The sequence below is a fragment of the Protopterus annectens genome, chromosome 1.part0 (genome assembly GCF_019279795.1).
Source record: "Protopterus annectens isolate FY-2018-M chromosome 1.part0, PAN1.0, whole genome shotgun sequence".
In the NCBI taxonomy this organism is placed as follows: domain Eukaryota; kingdom Metazoa; phylum Chordata; order Ceratodontiformes; family Protopteridae; genus Protopterus; species Protopterus annectens.
Genome location: NC_056725.1, coordinates 50,159,321 through 50,183,200, shown reverse-complemented (window position 1 = coordinate 50,183,200; position 23,880 = coordinate 50,159,321). Strand labels below are relative to the sequence as shown.

Sequence of the window (23,880 nt, the reverse complement as noted above, 5' to 3'; positions counted from 1 at the left end):
AGGTTTAGGAGAGTAGGGTGGAAGTGTCTGTTCCAGTACAAAACAACATGTATTCACCATTCGGAAATAGCGCACAAGCGAGCGCTGATTTTCTCATAAAGTACTTGAATTCTGAAGTAGTTTGGATATTAGGGGTAAAAGTGCTGATTTTCTCATAAAGTACTTGAATTCTGAAGTAGTTTGGATACTAGGGGTAAAAGCATATAATCCATTACCTAAAAATAGTTAAATCATTACATGGGAGAGTAAAGTATGAAAGAATAAGGTATAATGAAATAAGTCAAATAAACACTTAAATTGTAAGAAGTAAGGGGAATAGTAGCATTTACAACACCCATTCAGCACTTAAAAGTGCGCGAACGGGACCCTTTATCAATCCGGTATGTCCTAAGAAGGAATACAGTATAGCAAGCAAAATAGTAGCATTTACAATACCCGTTCAGCACTTAAAAGCGCGCGAACAGGACCCTCTAACAATCAAGTATGTCTTAAGAAGGGATACAGTATAGAGAGCAGAATAAAGGTCATATAAAGACAGAAACAGAAATCAGCATCCAACAAGCTATAACATAGCACTAACAAAATACTTCATTATCTTTCAAAAATAAAAACAGATACAACACTCATTCAGCAAATTTCTAAATAGAAACAGATTCATACAAAATAGAATCAGATACAACACTCGTTCATCACTTAAAGCGCGTGAACGGGCCCTTTAACAATCAGGTATGACTAAGAAGAATACCAGTTTGGCAAGGTAAGTAAAGGTGGTTAATAGTCACAAAACGGAATAAACGACCAACAAAATCTAACATAGCATTCACAAATGTTTCACTAACATTAGCCAATCTTTATATATGGGCTGGTGTCATAGTAGAAGGGAATAAAGGGTAGATTGACCCAAACACTTCTATCCCTCAGTATATACGGAGTCAGCAATGTTCAAAACAGTAAAAATATTAGTCAAATGCTGTAGATATCAACACCCGGTGTCTTAGCAGCACGCGAAGAACAGAAAAACCACATTCATAAATTCTGCAGTAAAAGTGTAGTACAACAACAACAATATATATTCTTCACGTAGAATACGGAATTACCCTCATAGTAAACATTGTTTTATACAAAGACTAGGCAGCAGAGTTACATACAAGCCAAACTTACACAAACGCTACCAGCAGGGAAAACGCAGCAGCCAGGAGTGGGGAAGCCTAGAAAGATGGCGCCCTGAAGGTAGGGACAATTTCTAAGCTAGGGTTAAGGGGCGGAAGTTAAAAGAAGGGGAGGAGGGGCTATGCAGGTATGTGCAAGTAGGTCCTAAGTGGGGGAGGGGAGGAGAAGGGTGGATGTACGAGAGAAAAGGGGTAGTAATTGAGGGGATAGAGAGAGATGAGGTGAAAGGCAAAGCAGGACATAGACATGAAGACAGGTTTTGAGGGAGAACAATCAGTGAAAAGGGAGTTAAGTCTAATGTAAGCTACCTAGGAGTTGAGAGATTAAGATAGCAGAGTGAAAGGAGAGCTGACTAAGGGCTGATTCAGAGATAAAGAAATAGGTTCAGGAGTAACAGAGGTAAGGAGGAGTTAGAATAAGTGTAAAGGCTGATATCCAGGAACAAGGTAAGTGAAGGAGAAATAGGTAAATCTACTGCCTAAAAATGGTTATTGCAGGTAAGGTAAGTAGGATCTACCAAAAAGGGTTTTAGAGAGACTAGGGGTGGCAGAGGTGAGAAAAATGGATATGTAATTTACAAGCAGGGGGGAGAGTTTTAGGTGAGAGGTTAAGAAGGGAATAGGGAACGTGAGTATAGAGACAATGTAGGAGGATTAATTCTAACAGGCAGGAGGTATTATAAAGAGAGACTATGGCTGCTGATAGTCCTGCAGGGAATGCTCACTTAAACAAACTAAGACAGGATTTTATTACAGTTTAAAACAGTAGGATTATTTGTACATACTTTCAAATGACTAATTCCTGCATCTCAAGGCAGTAAAACATGGGGAAGACAAGTCTCTTTCCAATCTCAGTAGTAGGTATCAGAATTCAGGATTGACTCTGGGCCTCAGGTATATAGCAGGAGACTGAAGCTGGGGGTGTATACTGGCAGAAGGGTTGCTTGTTTCAAATGGCTAATTCCTGCATCTCAAGGCAGTAAAACATGGGGAAGACAAGTCTATTCTACCTAACCTAACCCTCCATTTCTGATATTATGGTGGGAATAGGAGTGATTATTAGCCAGATTAAAAATCAGCCACAAAATAATGCAGTATCTTCTGTTGCAGCAATGTTTAAGTCCTTTGGAATGTCATCCAGGCATCAACAGTTTTTAACAGCACTTTCTCTCCTTTCACTTGTCAGACAAGTTTTGCAAACTCGATCTAGTAGGTGCAACAGAGTAAGTTAGCCAGCCTGTCTTAATCTGATGTAATCATTTTTCCAACAGGACTGATAAAACAAGACGGTCAACTCACCGTCCCAGCTAGGTTTAAAAAGTAGCGTGCAGGCTTACTCGAATAAGGCAAAAATGGTGTATATCCAAAGATATTTTTATTGAAGACAATCCACAGTATTGGAAACTAAAATCCACATAAACAACTGTTAAGCACTTTCATACGCTTATCGCAGACTTCTTCAGAACAGCTGATTGACTCACAATACAATCCTTTTAAAATCTTTTTGCCGCCATTCTAAAGGCAAAAATTTAAAGTGCTTAATATAATTTGTACATATTTTAAAAAACATAATTATGAAGACAACCAGTACATCAATATATCCTAAAACTTACTAAAACCTTAAATAATAATTAATGTAGATACTTTTTCTAAAAAATGCTAAATAAATAATATTGAAATAACAAACTTCATACCCCATTGATGTAACTAGCAAGCACATACATAATTTTATGATAACATATTGCACCTGATGGTGACTGATCAAGCCAACATTAGAAAGGGTTTAATAGAAATAAAATCATTTATACCTGGTTCCTTTGTGGCATCGGTCAACACTTGCCACATGCTTTCTTTTTTGCTTAGTATTGCTTTAAAATTGCCCCCTCTATTTGATGTAAAAACTTGATCTGTTATGGCAAAACTGAAACTATGATGTTCACCGTTCTTCTCTATATGTCTATATAAAGCATTCTTGGTGTCATGTACCCTAATTTTGTAAACATGATCATAAATTATTTTCTTAAATAGTCTCTCTGTTTTGCCAATATAGTAAGCAGGACATGATGAACAACTAGCTAAATAAATAATATTCTTACTGTTACAATTCCCCCTTCTAAATTTAATGCAAGTCCTATTTAAATTCTGTAATTTTATTCCATCACTTTCATTAATCAAATGACATTGATTACATGACCCACATTTAGTAGTAGCCTTGTTACTATTGTATCTGTCTCTTTCTGTACTCCCTAATTGTAATAACCTCTTAATGTTCAAATCCATCTTAAACACAAAACTGGGTTTTTCACCTAATATCTGTTTGATATCATCAGCTACTGTTAAGTTCTTCCAATATTTTAATACTATATTCATAATTTCATTCACATACGGGGAATAAGTTAATGAACATACTCTATTAATTGGAACATTATCCAATGTTCCTTTTTTCACACTACTAATTTATTGTCCTATTCCTAATATAGGACTGTATTTATTACCCCATTCCTTAATAATAAACTGTGAAATGTCCTTCAACAAGCCATCTGGGTAGCCTCTATTTCTAAACATAGATGTTATAAATTCTATTTCCCTTGTCATAATTTCATAATTTGATGACATCCTGGCTGCTCTAATGCATTGACCCTTAAAGATGTTTTTTAGCATATGTCTTGGATGATGACTAGTAAATTCCATATATCCATTCGAAAATGTTTTCTCCCTATATATCTCCAATTGAAATCCAAGCTCCGTGTGTTTTATATATGTATGCAAATAAGAGATCCCTTCATAACTAACACTATATGTGAATTTAAAAAAACTACTTGTATTATTCAAATAATCTATAAATTCATCTATCATTTCAACCGGTCCTTTCCATAAGACAAACATATCGTCAAGAAACCTGGTATAATAAGAAATATGTTCATAATATTTGCAGTTAAATAAAAATGTATTTTTCCACTCTAGCATAACCATATTTGCAAATATAGGGGCACATGAAGCCCCCATAGCTGCACCCCTTGTTTAAAATATTCGCCTTCATAATATATAAAGTTATTATTCAATACTATTTCCATCATATCATTTATTAAGTTAATTCGATCCCATGTCAAATTAGAATTTTTTCTAAGACTATTACAAAAATCTTCAAGTCCCTGTTCTTTCAGGATACAGGAAAATAAGTCAATTACATCAATAGTTATATATGTTAATTTCTCATTCCATTTATCAGGTGTGAGTTGACCAAGAAATATCCATGAATCTTTAATGAGATGAGGAATGTTTCTATATATGGGTTTAACCCATCTATCTATCACCATTCCTATATTGAATGTCTTAGACTTACTTCCAGAAATGATTGGGCAAAGAGGGGGTTTACTAATATTCTTATGTACCTTTGGTATACCCATAATGGTAGCTAGAGTGGGAAATTCTACTTTCATAAATTCATATATATATTCTGTTATTCTCTGATCCAATAAATATTCATCTAATGCCAAATCTATTTTCCTATAACTTATATTTATTTCATTAATAGAAGTGATTTCATAATTTCCTGTGTCAATTAATATTTTTTGGATTTCATTGACATAATCAATAGTATTGTATAAAACTATCCCCCCTCCCTTATCGGGTTTCATTACTCTAATATTTTTATTATTCATAAGTTCTACTAAACATTCCCTTTCTTTTGTAGTCAAATTATCCATCACCTGTTGTTTATTAATATTTTGACTATAGTTATAAATATCAGAACAAACCAATTCTTCAAAATTTTCAACCTTTTTATTAGGGGGTGGTATAAATGTACTTTTTTTCTTTAATTTATTACTTTCCATTGTAAATGCATCTTTTTTTATTTTTGTTAAGCATTAATGCTAAATTTAATCTTCTACAATACAATTTTGCATCTATAATTGTGTCTACTAAATTAAACTTGGCGACAGGTATATATTTCATTCCTTTAATAAATAAGGTTCCTAATTCATCTTTTATACAATAATTGGTGTAATTATACACCATAAGATCATTAACATGATGAATAATATTTTCTTCTTCTTCTCTAACAATATTATCCACAAGACTTACTCTGTCTAGAGTGTCATCTGGTGAATTATGCGCCATCACATTTTCTAGTACTGCCTGTACCGATTCCCCCGATAGTTCTGTTTTGTTGCTGGGGTGAAATAACGACCCCCCTGAAAATTTTTCCAACAGGGGTAACTAGTGACTGCAAAGCGAGGCTTAGGAGAAAATACGTGGGTAGATATAACAGGAATGGGGTGGGGCTACATCAAAGTAAAGGTGCTTACAGTACAAAATAAATAAGTTGTCGTATATCACTGATCCGTTGCTCTCCTCCCTGTTCATAAATAGACTTAGAAATAAAGGAGCAACACCAGAATAAGTGATCACAGGGACCATAAGATGCCTAGCTATATATGTACCTTTAAGAAGATACACTTAAAAGTTCTTGCCACATTTTTCAGGCACTTAATAGTGGTCACCTCCCAAAATGAGCACAGCTGTATATGATAACGCTGGTCTAAATTTGTGTCCCTCCTTCCAGTCATTGAGACTTGCCTTACAGGTAGGTCCTTTGTTTGACATGTAATGGTAACTTATTCCATAACCTAGAAATATATTTAGTTAGGAACCTCTCTCCAGCGAGTTTTGTTTATTTGTTGTTATAGATTTTCATCCCTAGAATGGGTGTTTCTAGAGCTGCTTGATATGTGAGGAGATAGAAGGTCAAATAGGATTTTGTTTTTCATGGCGTGGAAAGTGAGACTAATCCATCAGGATAATGGAAGAATTTAAGGACTTTAATTTTTCTTGGTTAAAAATCTTTGTGACCTTTCCAAGTGGGTGATATGTTTGTGTTTGCCTTAGTACTTGCCAAAGGGTGCATCATATTCATTGATATTCAATGATGACTCTGATAAGGGAAGAATACAGGGATAGGATGACTTCTTTGAATCTGTAAAGTATTCCCTTAGAAATTTACTCTGCAATATAAGACAATTTCTTGACAATACTGAAAACATGATGATCAACTGAGAGAGTGCTGTTTATCTAAGGAGGAGTACCATTTATACCATACGAGGTGAGAGTACCAGTTATACCATATGAGGTGAGAGTACCAGTTATACCATACGAGGTGAGAGTACCAGTTATACCATACGAGGTGAGAGTACCATTTATACCATAAGAGGTGAGAGTGCCAGTTATACCATATGAGGTGAGAGTACCATTTATACTATACGAGGTGAGAGTACCATTTATACCATATGAGGTGAGAGTACCAGTTATACCATATGAGGTGAGAGTATCATTTATACCGTATGAGGTGAGAGTACCAGTTATACAATACGAGGTGAGTGTACCATTTATACCATATGAGGTGAGAGTACCATTTATACCATATGAGGAGAGAGTACCAGTTATACCATACGAGGTGAGAGTATCATTTATACCATATGAGGTGAGAGTACCAGTTATACAATACGAGGTGAGCGTACCATTTATACCATACGAGGTGAGAGTACCATTTATACCACATGAGGTGAGAGTACCATTTATACCATATGAGATGAGAGTACCATTTATACCATATGAGAGTACCAGTTATACCATATGAGGAGAGAGTACCAGTTATACCATATGAAATGAGAGTACCATTTATACCACATAAGGTGAGAGTACCATTTATACCATATGAGGTGAGAGTACCATTTATACCATACGAGGTGAGAGTACCATTTATACTATATGAGGTGAGAGTACCAGTTATAACATATGAGATTAGAGTACCATTTATACCATATGAGGTGAGAGCCACTTTCTTTGCCACTCACTGCTACATTGCACTTCTTTGCATTTACCTTGAGAGTATTTTTGGTACACCATGAATGTGCATATTCCAGCCCTTGCTGGTGCTGTTTAGTATCAGTGGATGAGTGGATATTAGTATCCAGCTTGTAGTCATCAGCAAGCTTGCTCAACCACCTTCTGTGATACTAGCTTGGATGTTTGCAAAATAAATACAAAACAAGACAGGTCCAGCACTTGTCCTTGTGGTACCTCACTCAGTAATCACTACCTTAAGAGTTTTTTTCACTGTTATCCTTTGCTACAACACACTTTAGTAGCTTTCTCTGAGGTATAGTTATCTCAGACATATTAAATAAAAACTTTGCAAAATACTGCATTATTCCTAAAAAGCATCTATAATTCCTGCTGCTTTTCTGGCTTTGGTATTTTCACACGTGTTCTGACTTTTTCTGATATTATGCTTAAATTTCTGGAGGGTGAGGTATAGTTTAATTAAGTAAACATCATATGTTCTGGTTTCTAGTTGCATTTGCTGTAGTAATATTCCTTTCTATCTTTCTGCAGGTGCACGTTCAGCCTCTGCAGCAGCTAACTCTACATGATGAAGAAGAATTGGAGAGCATCAACCCCTGCAAGGACCTCTGGGTGCTGAAAGGTTATGAGGACTACAGACGAGCAGTAATACAGAATCAGCAGCAGGCCCCAGAGAAAAAGGAAATCTGTGTTCATTTTGAGAAGGGCAAATCAAAAGAAAAGGAGTATCGCTATCCATCTGGCCATGAAAGCACCTCTAAGGACTCCAGAAGCTCTCCATCATGCAAAATCCATTCTGCCTCCTCACCAAAACTAAAGGACCTCAAAGAGCAGCCTGAAGAGGATACTGTTCCATCCCGCTGTGTTTATTGCAGGGATGTCTTTAATAATGAAGAGAATGGGAGAGGTCAGTGCAGGGATGCCCCAGACCCCATTGAACGATGTGTGTACCAGTTCACATGTATGTGGTGTGCAGAAAGCATGCTGTATCACTGCATGTCAGATTCAGAAGGAGAGTTCTCAGACCCCTGCAGCTGTGACACTGGCCATCCCCATTTCTGCATCCGGTGGATGGCCCTTATAGCCCTTTCACTAGTGGTACCTTGTATGTGCTGCTATCTGCCCTTGAGAGCATGCCACCAGTGTGGGGAACACTGTGGTTGCTGCGGTGGCAAACACAAGGCTGTGCGATGAAAGGAGGGAGGGTGTGAAGATAATCAACAAGGAGGCACTTTCTGGGGAAAAAAAAACATCCAATGTTATATCTTAACTGGTCTAATCCAGTATGAGGCATTGGGTATTTGGCCCATGAGTGGCCAAGCTGAATTTAAGGTGGGTCCTTCAAAAATCTCAGGATTGGTTAAAGCGTGCTCTTTTGACAATTAGACCTGTATGGATTTTACAGGGATTTCTTTAAAAAGCAAAGTGTTTTGTTGGATTCTGCTTAAAGGCTGTTTTAGGAACATAGAAATTTGAGGAAAAGAAAAATTGTCTATCAAAAAGAAATGGACAGTTTTTTTTTAGTATTTGAAGATGCAGTATTCTTCTTCTCTCCACATCCCCAGGTATATGATAAACAAACTTGCATTTCAAAAATAGGTTATCATCCAGTTTGCAGATTAGGCAGTAGCCCATTCTGTATGTGGTATGTACTCTGGTGAGAAAGACAGACTACTTTCAGAGTATTGATTATGACTGTGGGTGTTACGGAGAATATTATGCCAAATTCATCATACCTGGACAGCTCACAGTCTTTGACCTTCACAATACTGCAGTTTTCTCGTCAAATGAATTGCTGTCTTAATCTGTGTTCAGTTTTTGGAGAAATGCTATAAGATGATCAGTGTGTACCTTTTATGTCTTGTTTCTTCCTTTTGAGTATCACCCCTGGAAAGAAGGTGTCACATTAATATCAATGTAATGGAGGTTTTAGCTTCTCCAGTATTTGTTGCAACACTTACCATTTCCCTGTGTTTTTCCCATATTGATTACAGAGTAGGTTTTCTTCCTTTACAGTACCCAGATCAAAAATTTACAATACATTCGTTTGCACTGTGCTATCTGCCAGTTCATTAGTACTGAGAAACACTGATATTTTAAGTTACAGGACAAAGTCCTACAGCTTTTTTCTGGAATCACTTGTATCAGCAACTAGTTCATGGATTTGTTGCACAGGCAGGAGGAAAAGAACAGCCTAACAATAACTGCTATCAAATTCTACCAGACGGTCTCCATACTATGTATGACCACATTCCTAAGCACATTCCAAAGCTGTACTTTGTTGCTTCACACATTCTGTTCTCTTTCCATGGTCAGTTCTGTTCTAAAAGCTAAATCAGATGTAAGAAGTCCAAAGGTGCAGACCTTGCAAAAATCCTGAAGTGCAACTTTCTAAGAAACCCCTTTTACCGCAGTCATTCAAAAAAAAAAAGAGAGAATGACACACCTTATATATAAATGGCTTAAGATATACTGAAAATTGTAAATGAAGTGAGCGTTGTGAATGTAGGGGGTTAAGTATGTCATGACTCTATGCATCTATTACAAACCTCTGATCTAAGTGAATGATGCTGTACTACTTATAAATCACAGAAGAATACTTTTCATGCTGTGTGGCATCTACAAAGTGACCACTGTCCACTTTGTCCATATGTACAACTAAGAGTCCTAGCTACACACCTAACTGCTTGAAAACAATGGCATTGTTCACTGTATTTATACTCATTGAACAACTGTGAAATAAAGCACGCTCAATCTTAGCTTATGTGTATGTACTAAACGAGGGTTTAATGCACCTCATAAATATCACAAGTATGTGTGGCAGATGAAGAACTTTTCTTTAGAACATGGTCATGCAGAGCACTGTTTTAAAATCTGTCCTCTGTATGTACTAATGTTCTAGCACAGTTGTGGCCATATAAATATAAAGAGTCCATTGCCATGACAACTTTGTTTGCAGATTAGGTAACCATTTTGTTGTTTCAAAACAAGTACACCAGAATATTCAGCTGTAAGATGTTGCACTCATCTGTGGGTTAGTTAGCCTTTATTTTCTACCCCATCATTATAAATCAGGATCTGTGCAAAAGGTGGGAGTAGTGCGATCTTTTTTAAAACACCTCATAATTCTTCAATACTATGGGAGTTTTGTCCTTAGTATATTAGTATACTAGTATTACTGGAGCAGACAGCACATTGTATTACCTCCAGGATTTGTTCAGTTTTCATGGCTGTGGTCTGTTTCAGAGGAAAAGAGATAATTTGGGCCACATTCCATCTTTTCTTTTCAAATATGTCACTGCATTACTTTTAGCAGTTTGAGATTTATTAGTATAGAAGTGACTGGATGCAATCTAGACCCAAAAATAATGGGAATGAATCGTGTTCTTTAATGATACAGGAGATTGTCAATGTAAAGTACAAGAACAGTTTTTTACACTTTGCAAGTAATAGATGTAATCGAGAAGATGTTTCGAAACTCCTCTACCACCAAAAGAAATATATATTTTGGCCTGGCTGGGTTAGTTTGATATCAGTGACAGTCTTGGCCAGTCAGTATTGCTTTTGCAGTATAGAAATGCTGCATAAGCTCTCCTTGGTACTGCACTTACTGCTCGTGTGTAGTAGAGGGCAATCCCAGCATGCACTTATAGTGAGGAGTGAGACCTGCCATTAGTGACAAATATATGGCTCTAAACAGGATTAGTGTCACCATCTAGCATTTCTTCCACAAGTGTTGGGGGTTATCATTAAGTGCTAGTGTTAGACATGTCAGTCCAGAGCCAAGCAGTGATTAAAGTTGCCACCTTTTCCTCTTTAAACAGAGCAGTCCTATTTGGTCAGCTGTGTCCTGCAGGAAAAAAAAAAAACATGAATAATGCAAAATGCCCTGAGATTCTAGAAAAATAAATATTTCTTAAGTTTCCTTAAAATTCTGTAAAAGTGAGATTACATTTAAGCAACAAGTGAAGCCCATTCCATATAACTGATTACAGGTATGATTTGTCATGGAAAATTACACAATTTAAGAAAACACGTCCCTCTTTAAGCATGTAGCCTTGATGTCCTTAGTATCTGTCACCTTGTAATAAGTCTCTAGCCTGTCTTTGATGTAATCATCAGATCTGAAATATGGTCGCGTATGTGGAAATGATTGCACCTTTATACAGAAGAAAATATAGCCAGTTAAATATACCAGATAATTTCATCACATAAAAACATTGTATTTTGTTATTATATTCATCTTTAGACCCATATAAGAACAAAAATGTTCAAAAATTGATCTTTACATCCTGGTTTGATTTAGGGTGCCTTTTGAAATGCTTACTTGCTTTAGTTGCCTATAGATTATTCAACGTAAAGAACAGAGGAGGCAGGATACCAGTCACTGCGAATATGGCAGACAGCTCCAGTAATCATTACAAAAGTCAAATATCACATTGTGGGGCAGTAAACTATGTCCTATACAAAAGGAAGTCATTGTACAGTCAGTATCCTAGTAAACATTCAGGGGATACACAGAGAAGATTAGATTTATCATTGTGAGGGAAAATAAGTTATGATTGCAATAGAAATGTAATATTTATATAGGATCTTTGATGAGCTAATGTACATTTTGTTAGCAAATCATTTATAAACTTGCTTCCTATTTAGTTTCTCTCATAAATTCGTGTGTGTATTTTTACTTGTGTGGCATGTCTGCCATCAAATCATGGCTAACAGAAATAATTTTATTTCTACCTGTATTTTATTTCTTTCCTGCCCTTGTTTCAATGGGCTGGTGCACTAAAAAGGCACCTTGCTCCATGTCTTACAGTCGGAGCTTCAAGCCCCATCTCTGAACTAGCAGCTTCCTTGTTGCATTGTTATAACACACAGTGGCGCATTACCATTTGCTTTGCGCAATGGTGAAGAATACTTCATCCACACCCTGTTGTTGGAAAATATGTCATCATATACTGTAATGCAGTTCAATGTCTCCTCATGACCTTTTATTTAACAGAGAGCATGATTCTACAATCTAATGCAGTGGCAAATAAGGAGCTGTGACAATCCATGCTTGAATGCAGACTGCAGCTACTGTCACTTTCTGACCATCTCAGAGCTTGGTCACATAATATGAGTTTAAACATCATCTCATAAAACTTGGCATAGGTGGGGTTTGTGTAACTGGTTAAACATATTTTGGATGCAGAATCGCAACATGAGGAGGGTAATACTGATACGACAATAACCTGGAAGAGAAACGAATCATGGTTATCCTCCCAACGAATCATGATTGTCCTCCCAACGAATCACTCTTACCACCCATTTCATTTAGTTTGCAGTGGAAGCTGCTTGACGTGTAGTAATTGATGACATTATATGATTACATGGTTACGTTGCTTTCAAAGTACTATAAGTGCATATTCCTACTTTTAGGAGAGATGATCAGTGCTAGTCAGTAAGTACAAATCACCATTTTACTTTTAGAGAGTAGAAATTTTACATGCAATGACACAACTAGCCATAAAAATACTACTGAAGAAAGTCTACCTCTAGATCACTTGGTAAAGCAGAATAAAAAAGTCTTGTCAGGCATGAAGAACAGCTTAAAAGTTTTGAAATATGATTTTCCCAGGTACACAGTGAAACCAGCAATAGCATGTATTTAGTGATGATATCTGTGAAGTTCTGATTCTAGTTTACATTCTCAGGCAGGACAGGGCAAGACTTTCTATAAGTGTTTAAGGCAAAAAATGTTAGAGGAATTTATATACGTTTTGAATTACTTTTTATTTTATTATTGCTATAGGGGCCTCTACAATTGTTAATGCGTATTAAATTAAATACAGATTTATGAAGGGTCGGGTACTGCTATAAATAAAGAAAGAAACATTAAAAGCTATAAATAATGCAAACCTACACAAAGCCAGCAAAATAGGATACATTTCTATATGATCTGTGATAAAGAAAATAAAAAGAAATCTAATGTGTGCATAAATAAGTGATGAAATTAAATTACATAAGATAAAAACTTGAAAATAGTACTGAAACTCTGAGCAGAAGTCTTTATTCTGATGCAGCTGCACATAAAATGAGTAACTTCTCACAATAAAATCAGTATCACTTGACAAAAACAGCATAAATACAACTGGTATCCTTGCCCTGCATGTCTTTAGAATAAAACCATATATATATATATATATATATATATATATATATATATGTGTGTGTGTGTGTGTGTGTGTGTGTGTGTGTGTATATATATATATATAATATATATATATATATATATATATATATATATATATATATATATATATATAATGTGTGTGTGTGTGTGTGTGTGTGTTTGTGTGTGTGCATGAACACATACAAACATGCATATACACAAAAAAAGAAAAAAAAAACTAAACCTAAGTATGATTTAATTAGTATCCTTACAATACATGCAATTTACATCCTACCCTTAACTACTTGCTAAGGGAACTTGATTTCTAACCAGCTATACAGCTCCATTAAAACCATGGCTCAGTTATATCCCTTGTTTAGTGTTACATTAGGTATGGATATGCTGCCATAAGGAAGTAGCCACACACTGAATTTATGTATTTTCACTTGTGCTTCAGATGGACTGAGCACACAAAATAAGTAGTTTATAGCACTGCGTTAGGAAGATTAAATTAGGACATAGCATTTCAACAAATCAGAAATAAAGGCAAAGCTCTTGATTTTAGAAAATATCAGATATATTTGCTGACATGCCAAGCTTCATTTTTAATTAGCAAACCATCTCTTCTGAAGGATATAGTGTACAACTTAATGTTTTTGTCATACTACTCTGCCAGGGTCAACTGATATGCCCCACCTTTAAACATAACATTACCCTGTCAGTCTGTATAAACAATGTACAACTCCATCTCGTAGGGCACTCTTTTTTCTCAGAAGTTTACAGTAGCTAATGTGTAAAAGTAACAACATCAGACAGACTGCATTTGTAGAAATAAGATACATTAATTATATAAACATGGGGGGATGATGAGCTTTGCCCCTGTAAGTAGTCTGCAAAGATACTGTGTAAAATGAACCATAACATACTTCAACCAATAAAAACATTAACTATATATGTGGCTTAATTGAAATACTGTATAAAAACGAACCACATCCTTTGAAGACGTATCAGAATTTCAGAATATGTGCTGCAACTTTGTTTTTACACACATTTACAAATATCTTATTGATTGATTGATTTATTGATGTGTTTATTTATTTATTTATTTTCTGCCATTTGTTTACCAGGAAATTCATTCCGGAAAATAAATATCGATTTTCAGTGGAGGAAAAGAAGAAAATCTCCAAAGAGTTAAATAACATTAAATAAACACTAGTATAAATCTTATTAAAAAAACATATATACATACAGTTTTATAGTGTAATATATAGGATACAATAAAGCATGAGCAAACACCAGTAATGTAAAAATTAAAAGTAAATAAAAAATGACAATTAAATATGGCAGTCAGTATATACAGAAGTATTAGAAGTATAGTGTATTATACTAGGAAATAAAATAAAAAGATACAAGTCCACCCTAAGAGTGGGGATGGAAGGTGTTGAAAGGTATAGATAGATAGACAGATAGATAGATAGATAGATAGATAGATAGATAGATAGATAGATAGATAGATAGACAGATAGACAGACAGTATGATGAGAGGTTAGGTTAGTAAGAATGTGAAGTATTTCTTAACATAGATCATACAAGAGAGGTGCAAGGGCTTAGCCATTAGGTTATGAGAATTTTTTTGAGACAGGATTTAAATACATGGAGGTTTGAAATAGTTCTGATTGAATTTGGGATAGAGTTCAGTAGTTTGGCTATGCAATGTGAATTTTTTATAGATTTCAAGCAGGTTTTTGCCTTGCGAACACAGAGGGTGATTTGGGTGATAGTGAGGAAGTGCTGCGGCGACCTAAGAACAGTATTTTGGGGGCTAGAAGAAGTTGCGTATGGGCTAGTTGACCAGCTGAGAGCACGTAATGCAGAGCAACGATGAGCTTTATGTTTCAGAGTATACTATGTCTCATCTGTCTTTACATTCCTCCGGATTTACATAATGATTGGAATGCTACTAACAACTCTCCCCCTTCCACTATCGAATGTTTTGGCACCACCCAGCTAATCACTTCTCCAACCAGATTCCAAAATGCAGATAAGAATTACAGCACTCTGGATTGCATTTTAACCAGCCCCCCCCCCCCCCCCCCACACACACACACACACACCCAAAACAACTTAGTCAGGATCAATCTAAGAGGCAACAATTGGTGTTCATTTCCCCGCTGTTGCATATTGCCAGTGGAACAATATACATGAACCTATCCAGTACAGCTACATACAAATTACGAAGGTGTCTATATCACTTCGATGAAACTGCAGAAGTTCGAACACCATATCTTTGAACTTCTAACCTTGAAGTGCAAAACCATCAAAGGCTTAGAACAGCGATTTTTTCCCAGGGAAAAAAATCGCTGTTCCAAAAAACACACACACAACACGAGCACACCAAAAAACAGCAATCCACACACATACACTTAAAATCCTGCATCTAACCCTACACTAAACTGTACATACACTACTATCTATCCACTTACCTTAACCCAAACCCTAACCCTAAGGTCCGTCACTATCGCACACTCACCTGACCTGCGCCCTAACCCTAACTCACCTATAGGTTCATAGGTTCATAGGTTGGTACTAGGCAATCAGCCCTAGGGCCTATACAAGCCTAGCCATAACAATTCCCTGGCTATTTCTTCCCATACTATTTACTTCCCTGGACCCCTGTCTAAAAGGGTGACTGAAGTGATCCCTGGGGTGAATTTCCTTTCTCCCATCCAATCGTCAAGGTTCCTTTTGAAGAGGGCCAAAGAGGCACTCTGCTTGACATGTATGGGCAATCTGTTCCAGAGTCTGGGGGGGTCTCTGGGTCAGGAACCTATCCCGCCAGCATGTTTTGTTTATTCTGATGACAAGGTTTAGATCCCTGGAGCGTGTGGCTCTGAGGGATTGGGATTTCTTTAAGTGTAGCATGTCCAACAGCTCTGGGTTTGACATGGCCTTGTATGTTAAGCAGAGCTCACTTCTGAGTAGACGATATGCGACAGAGTATAGCTGGAGTTTTTTAAGGCGGTCAGCGTAGGGCATCTGCTTTATGCCTGTGATTCTTTTAGTGAGGCATTTATGCGGCCTTTCCAGTTGTTGCAGATGTCTTGAGAGGTACATACCAAACGGGCGTTATTTTCTATAATGGGCCTCTAATGAGGGATGAGTATAGTGGGACAATGACCTCCTTTTTTCTGGATGAAAAGCCCTTAGTGATGAGGTGTGCCACATAGAAGGATTTCCTGACTGTTGTGGCGATGTGGTTATCGAAGGTGAGACCACTGCCCACCTGTGTCCCTAAGTCTCTTATCACACTTTCGGTGTTTAGTGTACTGCCACCTATATGGTAATTCACAGATACATGTTTTTTCCCATAGGGGATAACTATACATTTCTTGGCATTGAGCTTGAGCCCATGTCTCTGGCACCAAGCATCTGTTTCTGTAAGTCCCTTTTGTAAAGTATCCACATCATTTGGGGATTCAATAATGGCTCCCAGTTTGCAGTCATCTGCGAACTTTTTTAGCCGGAGTACCTTAGTGTTGGCCTGTACTTCAGAGAAGTAGATGTCAAACAAGAGCGGTGCCAGGACTGAACCCTGAGGTACTCCACTTGTCACTTGTCTGGAGCTGGATTTGGAGTCGGCTACTTTTGCAGTGTGGGTTCTATCAGTAAGCCAGTTAGCAACCCATTGGGTGACGTAGGGATTAATGCCCAGCTTAGTAAGTTTATCTATGATTCCAGAGTGGGGGATGGTGTCAAAGGCCTTGGCAAGGTCTAGATAGGCTGTGTGGACCACCTTACCCTTGTCCATGACTCTGGAGACTGATTCGAAGAAGTCAAATAGGTTCAGGAGACAAGATCGCCCCTTCACGAACCCAAACTGGGTGGGGTCCAGTGTTTGAAGGTTGCCAATGTCTTTGTTTATAAGTTCCATGATAATACGCTCCATGGCCTTGCAGATAAGGCTTGTCAGACTGATGGGACTGTAGTTTTCAGGATCCAAGGTGGATCCCCTCTTGTGGAGTGGGATAACTGTAGCTCTGCATCACTCAGTGGGCACGAAACCTGAGGTGAGGCTATGATTAAACATGACACTTAGGTGAGGTGCCAGTTCATTTTGTAGTTCATGTAGTACACAGCCCGGGATGTCATCTGGTCCCATGGATGCTGTATTCTTAGCTTTGGAGAGTGCGTTTTTTACATGTGTGGCCATTATTACCGGAATTTGGCAATCTTCCGGTATTGAGATGGGCCATTTAGGGGGTGAGAGGGGGGTGAAGTTGGCACTGAATTGATCTGCCAGGATATTGGTATATCCTTGGGATCATTATAATTAATGCCATTCTGTTTTAGCTCAGAGCAGATCTGAGCATTGCCATTTAGATTCTTGACATAGTTATAGAATGCCTTGCGGTTGACTTTGGAATCTTTGGCAATTTTATTTTCGTAACTAGCTTTGGAGGATTTTATGAGGGATCTCAGTTTCTTACTGAGGCTGGTAAGGGAGTTTTTTGCATCCTGGGATTTTCCTCTTTTCTGCAACAGTTTCTTCCTTTTGTTGTAAAGTTTGTTTATGGCAGGGGACCACCAGATTGGCTTCCTTTTTTTGGATGAGAGCATCTTGGTTCTATTTGGGATGGCACGATTCATGCATGAGTGGTTGTGCTCCTACAGTGCCTTAGTGTAGGATTCAGCAGTTGAACTTTCAGTTCCCGTCTGCATGGGTATCATGAAGTTTGTCACTTCTGACTTGAGTAGCATGAAGTTGGCTTTGGAGAAGTTTTTTATGGAGGTTTCCTTACTGAGGGGTGGGGGTGGGATGTGGATGCTAAGGGCGATTAGCTTATGGTCAGACCTGACTAACAAGGGGGTGACCATAGGTGTGGAGCATCGATTTCCCATGTTGGTAATAACCAGGTCTATGATACTGGTGCCCCTGGTGGGACTACTATGGATTAGTTTATCCAGGGCATTGGAATTTATGAATTCCGAGAACCATTGGGCAAAGGTGTTGGTACATGAGTAGTTTTCCCAGTTAATGGCAGGGTAGTTAAAATCACCCAGTATTAGGGTGTTTGATTCTATCTTAATATTTTCCAGTATGTTTAGAAAGGTGTATTGAGAATCTTGGGGTATGGTGGGAGATCTGTAGCAAGCTACAATTTGGATTGCAGTCTTACCTAGTGTTAGTTGCAGCTGGGGAATTTCAGACGCATTGTGTTGGGCAACTAGCCTGGTGGTGTGAATATCCTTGGTGAATCTTGACACTCCTCCACCTTTAGTGTTTCGGTCCTGGTTTGGTGGCCGAAAAGTGTGGTGGTTTGGTGGCCGAAAAGTGTGGTAAGAGTTGTAGCCTGGTATTGCAGATCTCAGTTACTGCGCAGATATCTATGTTCTCCATTTTTAGGAGTGCCTTGAGAGAGTGCATTTTGAGGTTTAGACGTCTAGCATTGGGTAGCATTGCCTTCAGGTTTTGCATGCTTGTACCTGTTACGGTGGTGGTTTTGTCCTTTGAACTTTGCCTGAAAAGGCACTATAGGGGTGGCGAGAGCCATAGCCAGTAACCTGAATCCCAGGGACAACAGGTGCAGACCATCTCTGGCAAAGCATCGTGGTCTGTCGATCTTATCGTCCCAGGCAGACAGATACTGGATCCCCTTTGAATGACACCAAAAGCTTAGCCAATTGTTGAAGTCAATCATTTTGTCCTTATATTGTGTTATCATTCTACCCCGCCCTAACCCGAAAGTCTGTCACTATCGCACACCCATCTCACCCGCGCCCTAACCCTAACTCACCTAAACCGCGCCCTAACCCTAACGTCCACACAATCGCACACTTACCTGAACCTAACCCGTAACTTTCCACCACAGTGCTGAAAATAGTGAAGCCATAGAAACGGCCAACCAAATTTTTTCCCTAGGAAAAAATTTGATGTTCTGCAGCTTCGCTATTTTCAATGTTCGCTGTTTTGGGTTCAATATTAGAACATTCAATGTTTTCAAACTTCGATGTTCTAATATAGACTCATTACAAAGTCCTTTGACTTTGCCACAATCATATCATACCGTTACAATGCAACTGGGTCCTCTCAAGTATCTGATTCTAGACAAATCAGTTAAAACATTCAGTTCTATATTTCTTAATATTCTCAACTCCCCAGTAAGAAAAATTAGGCCCAGATCTACCCTGTGCCCCGGTTAATGTCAGAAAAAATAAAGATAATGCGTTTGGAAAATGTAGTACATACATAAAAATCAATCTGTATTTCAGTCCTATAAATAGCTTCACAACCAGTCTATAAATCTTAGCAGACAAGAGAAACTATTATACCACTCTCTAAAATACAAATAGTTGTAATGCAAAGTCTTTTTCATTCTCCATTAATAATCTATTAAACTCTGGCAAATCCAGTCAACAAAATCCATTTCCACACCTGTCCAACCATGATATAGAAGCCAGATTAAACTCACATTCCATAAGCATTATTAATTATGTTGTATTAACACAACACTCATCACAACCTTCTAATCTCCTTAAGATTCATGATTATTTATCAAAGGCTGTCCCATAGATAAAACAGTAAGCCCCTCCGCACCCCCATATGGTGGACTAGACCATGGTCACACATAACCTTAGAGAAAGTGCAACACTACATGTTTGCATAAAGTGGCTGTCAGTAGTAATGGTCTTACACTGTGGTCAGTCAGGCAAACAGTAAAAAAACAAAAACACGTGTACCCTCTCCTTTCTCCCCTTTAACAAACCATCTGTCCTTCACTCTATAGTTAGTATCAACCTCAACCATATACAGACTTCTCCGTAAGCTCTTGACTGCAGTCTTCCAGCCAAATACTTTAAACTTGCTACCTCTCTGCTGTCCTATTTCTATAATTATCAGTCATTCCATATCTGAAGGCACTATCCCTACAATATGGAAGCAAACATTTATTCTGTGCTTACTAAAGGAGGCATTGACACAGGCAATGGCATGCCAATCTTTTGCCTATTACTGTCCTCTCACCTGTATCAAAAATTCTTGAGAAAGGTATCAATAATCAGGTTCTTTTCTACAGCCTATCCAACAATCTCCTCTCACTCTGTCAGCATGGTTTCCATCCAAACCATAAGAAAGGCATTTGCCTTACTTTCCTTTCCTTCCTCGCCAGTGTTTACCTAGAAAGAAAAATTACAAGCTAGTTTCAGCTATCTTCCTATATCTCTCCAAAGAAAGCATTTGATATTGTCTCTCATCCCCAGCTTCATGCTCTCTCCTCCCTAGGTTTCTCCTCTCCTACTCTCAACTAGTTTAGTAGCTACCTCTCTAGCAATATACAAGCAGTTAAATGGCAAGTAGCCTTCTCTATATTCTTGCCAGTCTCTACTGGTACACTACAAAGTTCCATCCTGGATCCCTACTATTCAGCTTTTTCATCGATATCTCAGTCTGTTCATCTCATAGTTTCTTAGGTAAGTACTATGCTAGCTGCCTTTGCAGGCCATTTTAAACCTAGCCAGTTTCCCATTTGTTGCTCAAATTAACCTATTCCATTTGGTGTTATGCTGGCCTTACCTATCTCATGATTGATAATTATATATTACCCCTAATGAGAATAACTAGGATCATACCATAGGTAATTTGAGGGTACCTATGCATGGCATAAAGCATTTAGGAGCTAAATAAAATAAATAGATTTTAAGTATGTAACACAAATACAATAGAACCAATGGCAGTGGCACCAGGAGATGGTTTGACTCTTGGCATGAAAGACAGAAATTTCTGGCTATACCCTTTAGTTCAGTAAATTAATTTTGTGAAAAATATAATAATTCCACAAAGATGTAGTACAGGACGGCACAACAACTCCTCGGCTTGAACAGAGCTCGATTTATTATCCAATAAAATACTCCAATGAAATGCTTCAGAGACCAACACAAAACAACTTTTAACTTTTAAAAACGTGTAAAACTTGATGAGTTAAGCGCTTTCATCTGACAAATTGCAGACTTCATCAGAACTACCATTTTTTGTTTAACTGACTGCTTATATACATACATACTCATATCATTTTGGCGCCTTTAGCTTGTTTAAAAATTTAAAGTGATATCGACTTGAAAACATACTTTACAAAACATCCATTGTTGACATAATACTTAGCACTCTATATAGCTAAATACTAAATGCTAACCATGTTCATAAAAGCACTTGATCAGTCTTTGTATATAAAAAAAGTAAAAAATGTAAAAAATGTGAAATAATACATACATAAAACAGTCTATACATAATTTATATATGATTTTCACGCTAGGGTAGAATAAATATCCCATGACACTTGATGTAAATTGATAACAATAAATAATTGAAATAGATGTTAAAATAAGTAAATGTATATATTTATTTATTTAATTATATGTATAATGTAAAAATACAAATTTACTATTTGCTACCTTGAATGAAATTTGCCTACCTAATACATACTTTCTATGTGACACATAAAAACGGCTTAATGCTTATATAGTCATTAATGCCAGGGAATCTGGTGGCATCAGTTAATATTTGCCATTTGCTTTCTTTTTTAGCTAACATGGCCTTCAGATTGCCACCCCTTAACGTCATATTCACTTGATCTATAATAATAAATTTAAATTTGTGAAGTTCCCCATATTTAATTACATGTCTACTAAGGGCATTCTTTTTATCTTTGTTTTTAATACTGTACATGTGTTCATAAATACAACATCTTAACCGCCTTTCCGTTTTTCCTATATAAAACGTGGAACATGTCTCACAAGTTGCCATATATACCACAAATCTAGTGTTACAGTTACCTGCCCTACCATTAATGTATGTACCATTAAAATGATCTAATCTACATCCATCCTTTTCATTAATGTAACTACACTGCTTACAAGTACCACACTTCATGGTTCGTTTTTTCTTTTTTGTAGTTTCATAAACATTATATTCTATCATCTTTTTCAAATTTGGACCTGTATTGTATGTAAATTTAGGAAATGCACCTTCTTTCTTTGCTATATTATCTTCCATCATAATCAATTTCCAAAGCTGTTTTGTAATGTTCTCTATAAATTTTGCCACTGGAGAATACGTTAGTACACATACCCTGTGTATTTGCTCCTTGTTGTCCTTATTACCATACAATGAAATAACAGTTGAGTTTCCTAATAGGGGTTTGTACTTCATACCTCATTCTGAACTGATATATCTAGCCACATCAGTAAGTAAATGTTCAGGATAACTCCTAGCACTGAACATAGACCTAATGCACTGAATTTCATATAACATGATATCTTTCGTTGATGACATTTGGGCAGCCCTTATACACTGCCCTTTAAATATATTTTTAAACATATGTTTTGGATGGTTACTGTTGAACTCTAAATAATCGTTTGAAAACGTCTCCTTTCTATATATATTGGATACAAAACCCTTCTCTCCATGGCTAATATAAGTGTCTAAATATGCTATACCATTTGCATTGTAATTGTATGTAAATTTTAAAAAACTCGTTGCATTGTTAAGGTATGTAATGAAAGGATCTATAAGGTGAATAGGTCCATCCCATAAAACAAATAGGTCATCTAAGAATCTCGTATAATACTTTACATATTTATAATATTCACTATTGAATAAAAATTCTGTCTCCCATTCAAGCATTACCAAATTAGCAAAAATAGGGGCGCGTGACGCTCCCATGGCAATGCCTGTTTTTTGTTTAAAAAATTTGTTCTCAAAATATATATAATTGTGGTCCAACACTAGACCCATCATGTCAGTGATGAGGCAAATCTTGTCCCATTCCAATTTTGAACATTTTCTCAAGCTGTTGCTGAAGTGTTCAAACATATTTCTTTAGGGATGCATGAGAAAAGATCTGTTACATCTATCGTGATAAAGAAAAGCTTCCTATTCCAAATATTAGAAGTTAGTTTACTAAGAAACACCCAGGAATCCTTGATCAAATGTGGTATATTGTTGTACACTGGTTTGACCCATTTATCTATGGTAACACCCAAAGGGAAGGTTTTGGATTTACTTCCAGATATGATGGGTCTAAAGGGAGGATTTTCCAAGTTCTTATGTATCTTAGGAATTCCCACAATAGTGGCCAATGTGGGATGTTCAACCTTCAAATACTGGTACACTTCCTGCGTGATTCTATGATCAATGAGATATTCTTCTAGGGTAAGGTCTATACGTCTGTATCCTATATTAATTTCGTTAAGGGAGATGGTCTCGTATTTACCTGATTGATATAAAATGTTGTATATTTCATTTATATATTCAAACTTGTTATATATTACGATCCCACCCCCTTTGTCGGGTTTCATAACCCTCACTTCTTTATTATTAATAAGAGTTTTTAAACACTCACGCTCACCTATAGTTAAATTATCCTTGCTATCCTTTCTATGTTCCATGTTGTGAGTCTTGTAAAAGCTGTAAATTTCTTGACTGACCATTTTTTCAAAACTCGCTATGATAGGATTACTCGGAGGTATATAAGTGCTCTTTTTCTTAAGTATATTAATGCTCCTGCTACTACCAACTGCCTTGTCTGAATCCTCTTTTTCAAACTGTATTGCTAAATTAAGTCTACGACAAAATAATTTTACCTCAGTAATAATATCCACTAAGTTGATGTCAACTGTGGGTATAAACTTCATTCCTTT

General features: G+C 37.0%; 1 protein-coding gene across 1 annotated transcript in view; it reads left to right on the top strand.

Annotated features, from left to right (window-relative positions):
* LOC122811026 (sprouty-related, EVH1 domain-containing protein 1-like) overlaps window positions 1–12,520 on the top strand; it is a 1,131,707-nt gene extending 1,119,187 nt beyond the window's left edge. Inside the window, exon 7 of the mRNA XM_044082587.1 lies at window positions 7,566–12,520. Coding sequence (XP_043938522.1) covers window positions 7,566–8,228 — 663 coding nt within the window. The 3' untranslated portion in view covers window positions 8,229–12,520. The remainder of the gene's footprint in view (window positions 1–7,565) is intronic.
* The last annotated feature ends 11,360 nt before the right edge of the window (window positions 12,521–23,880 follow it).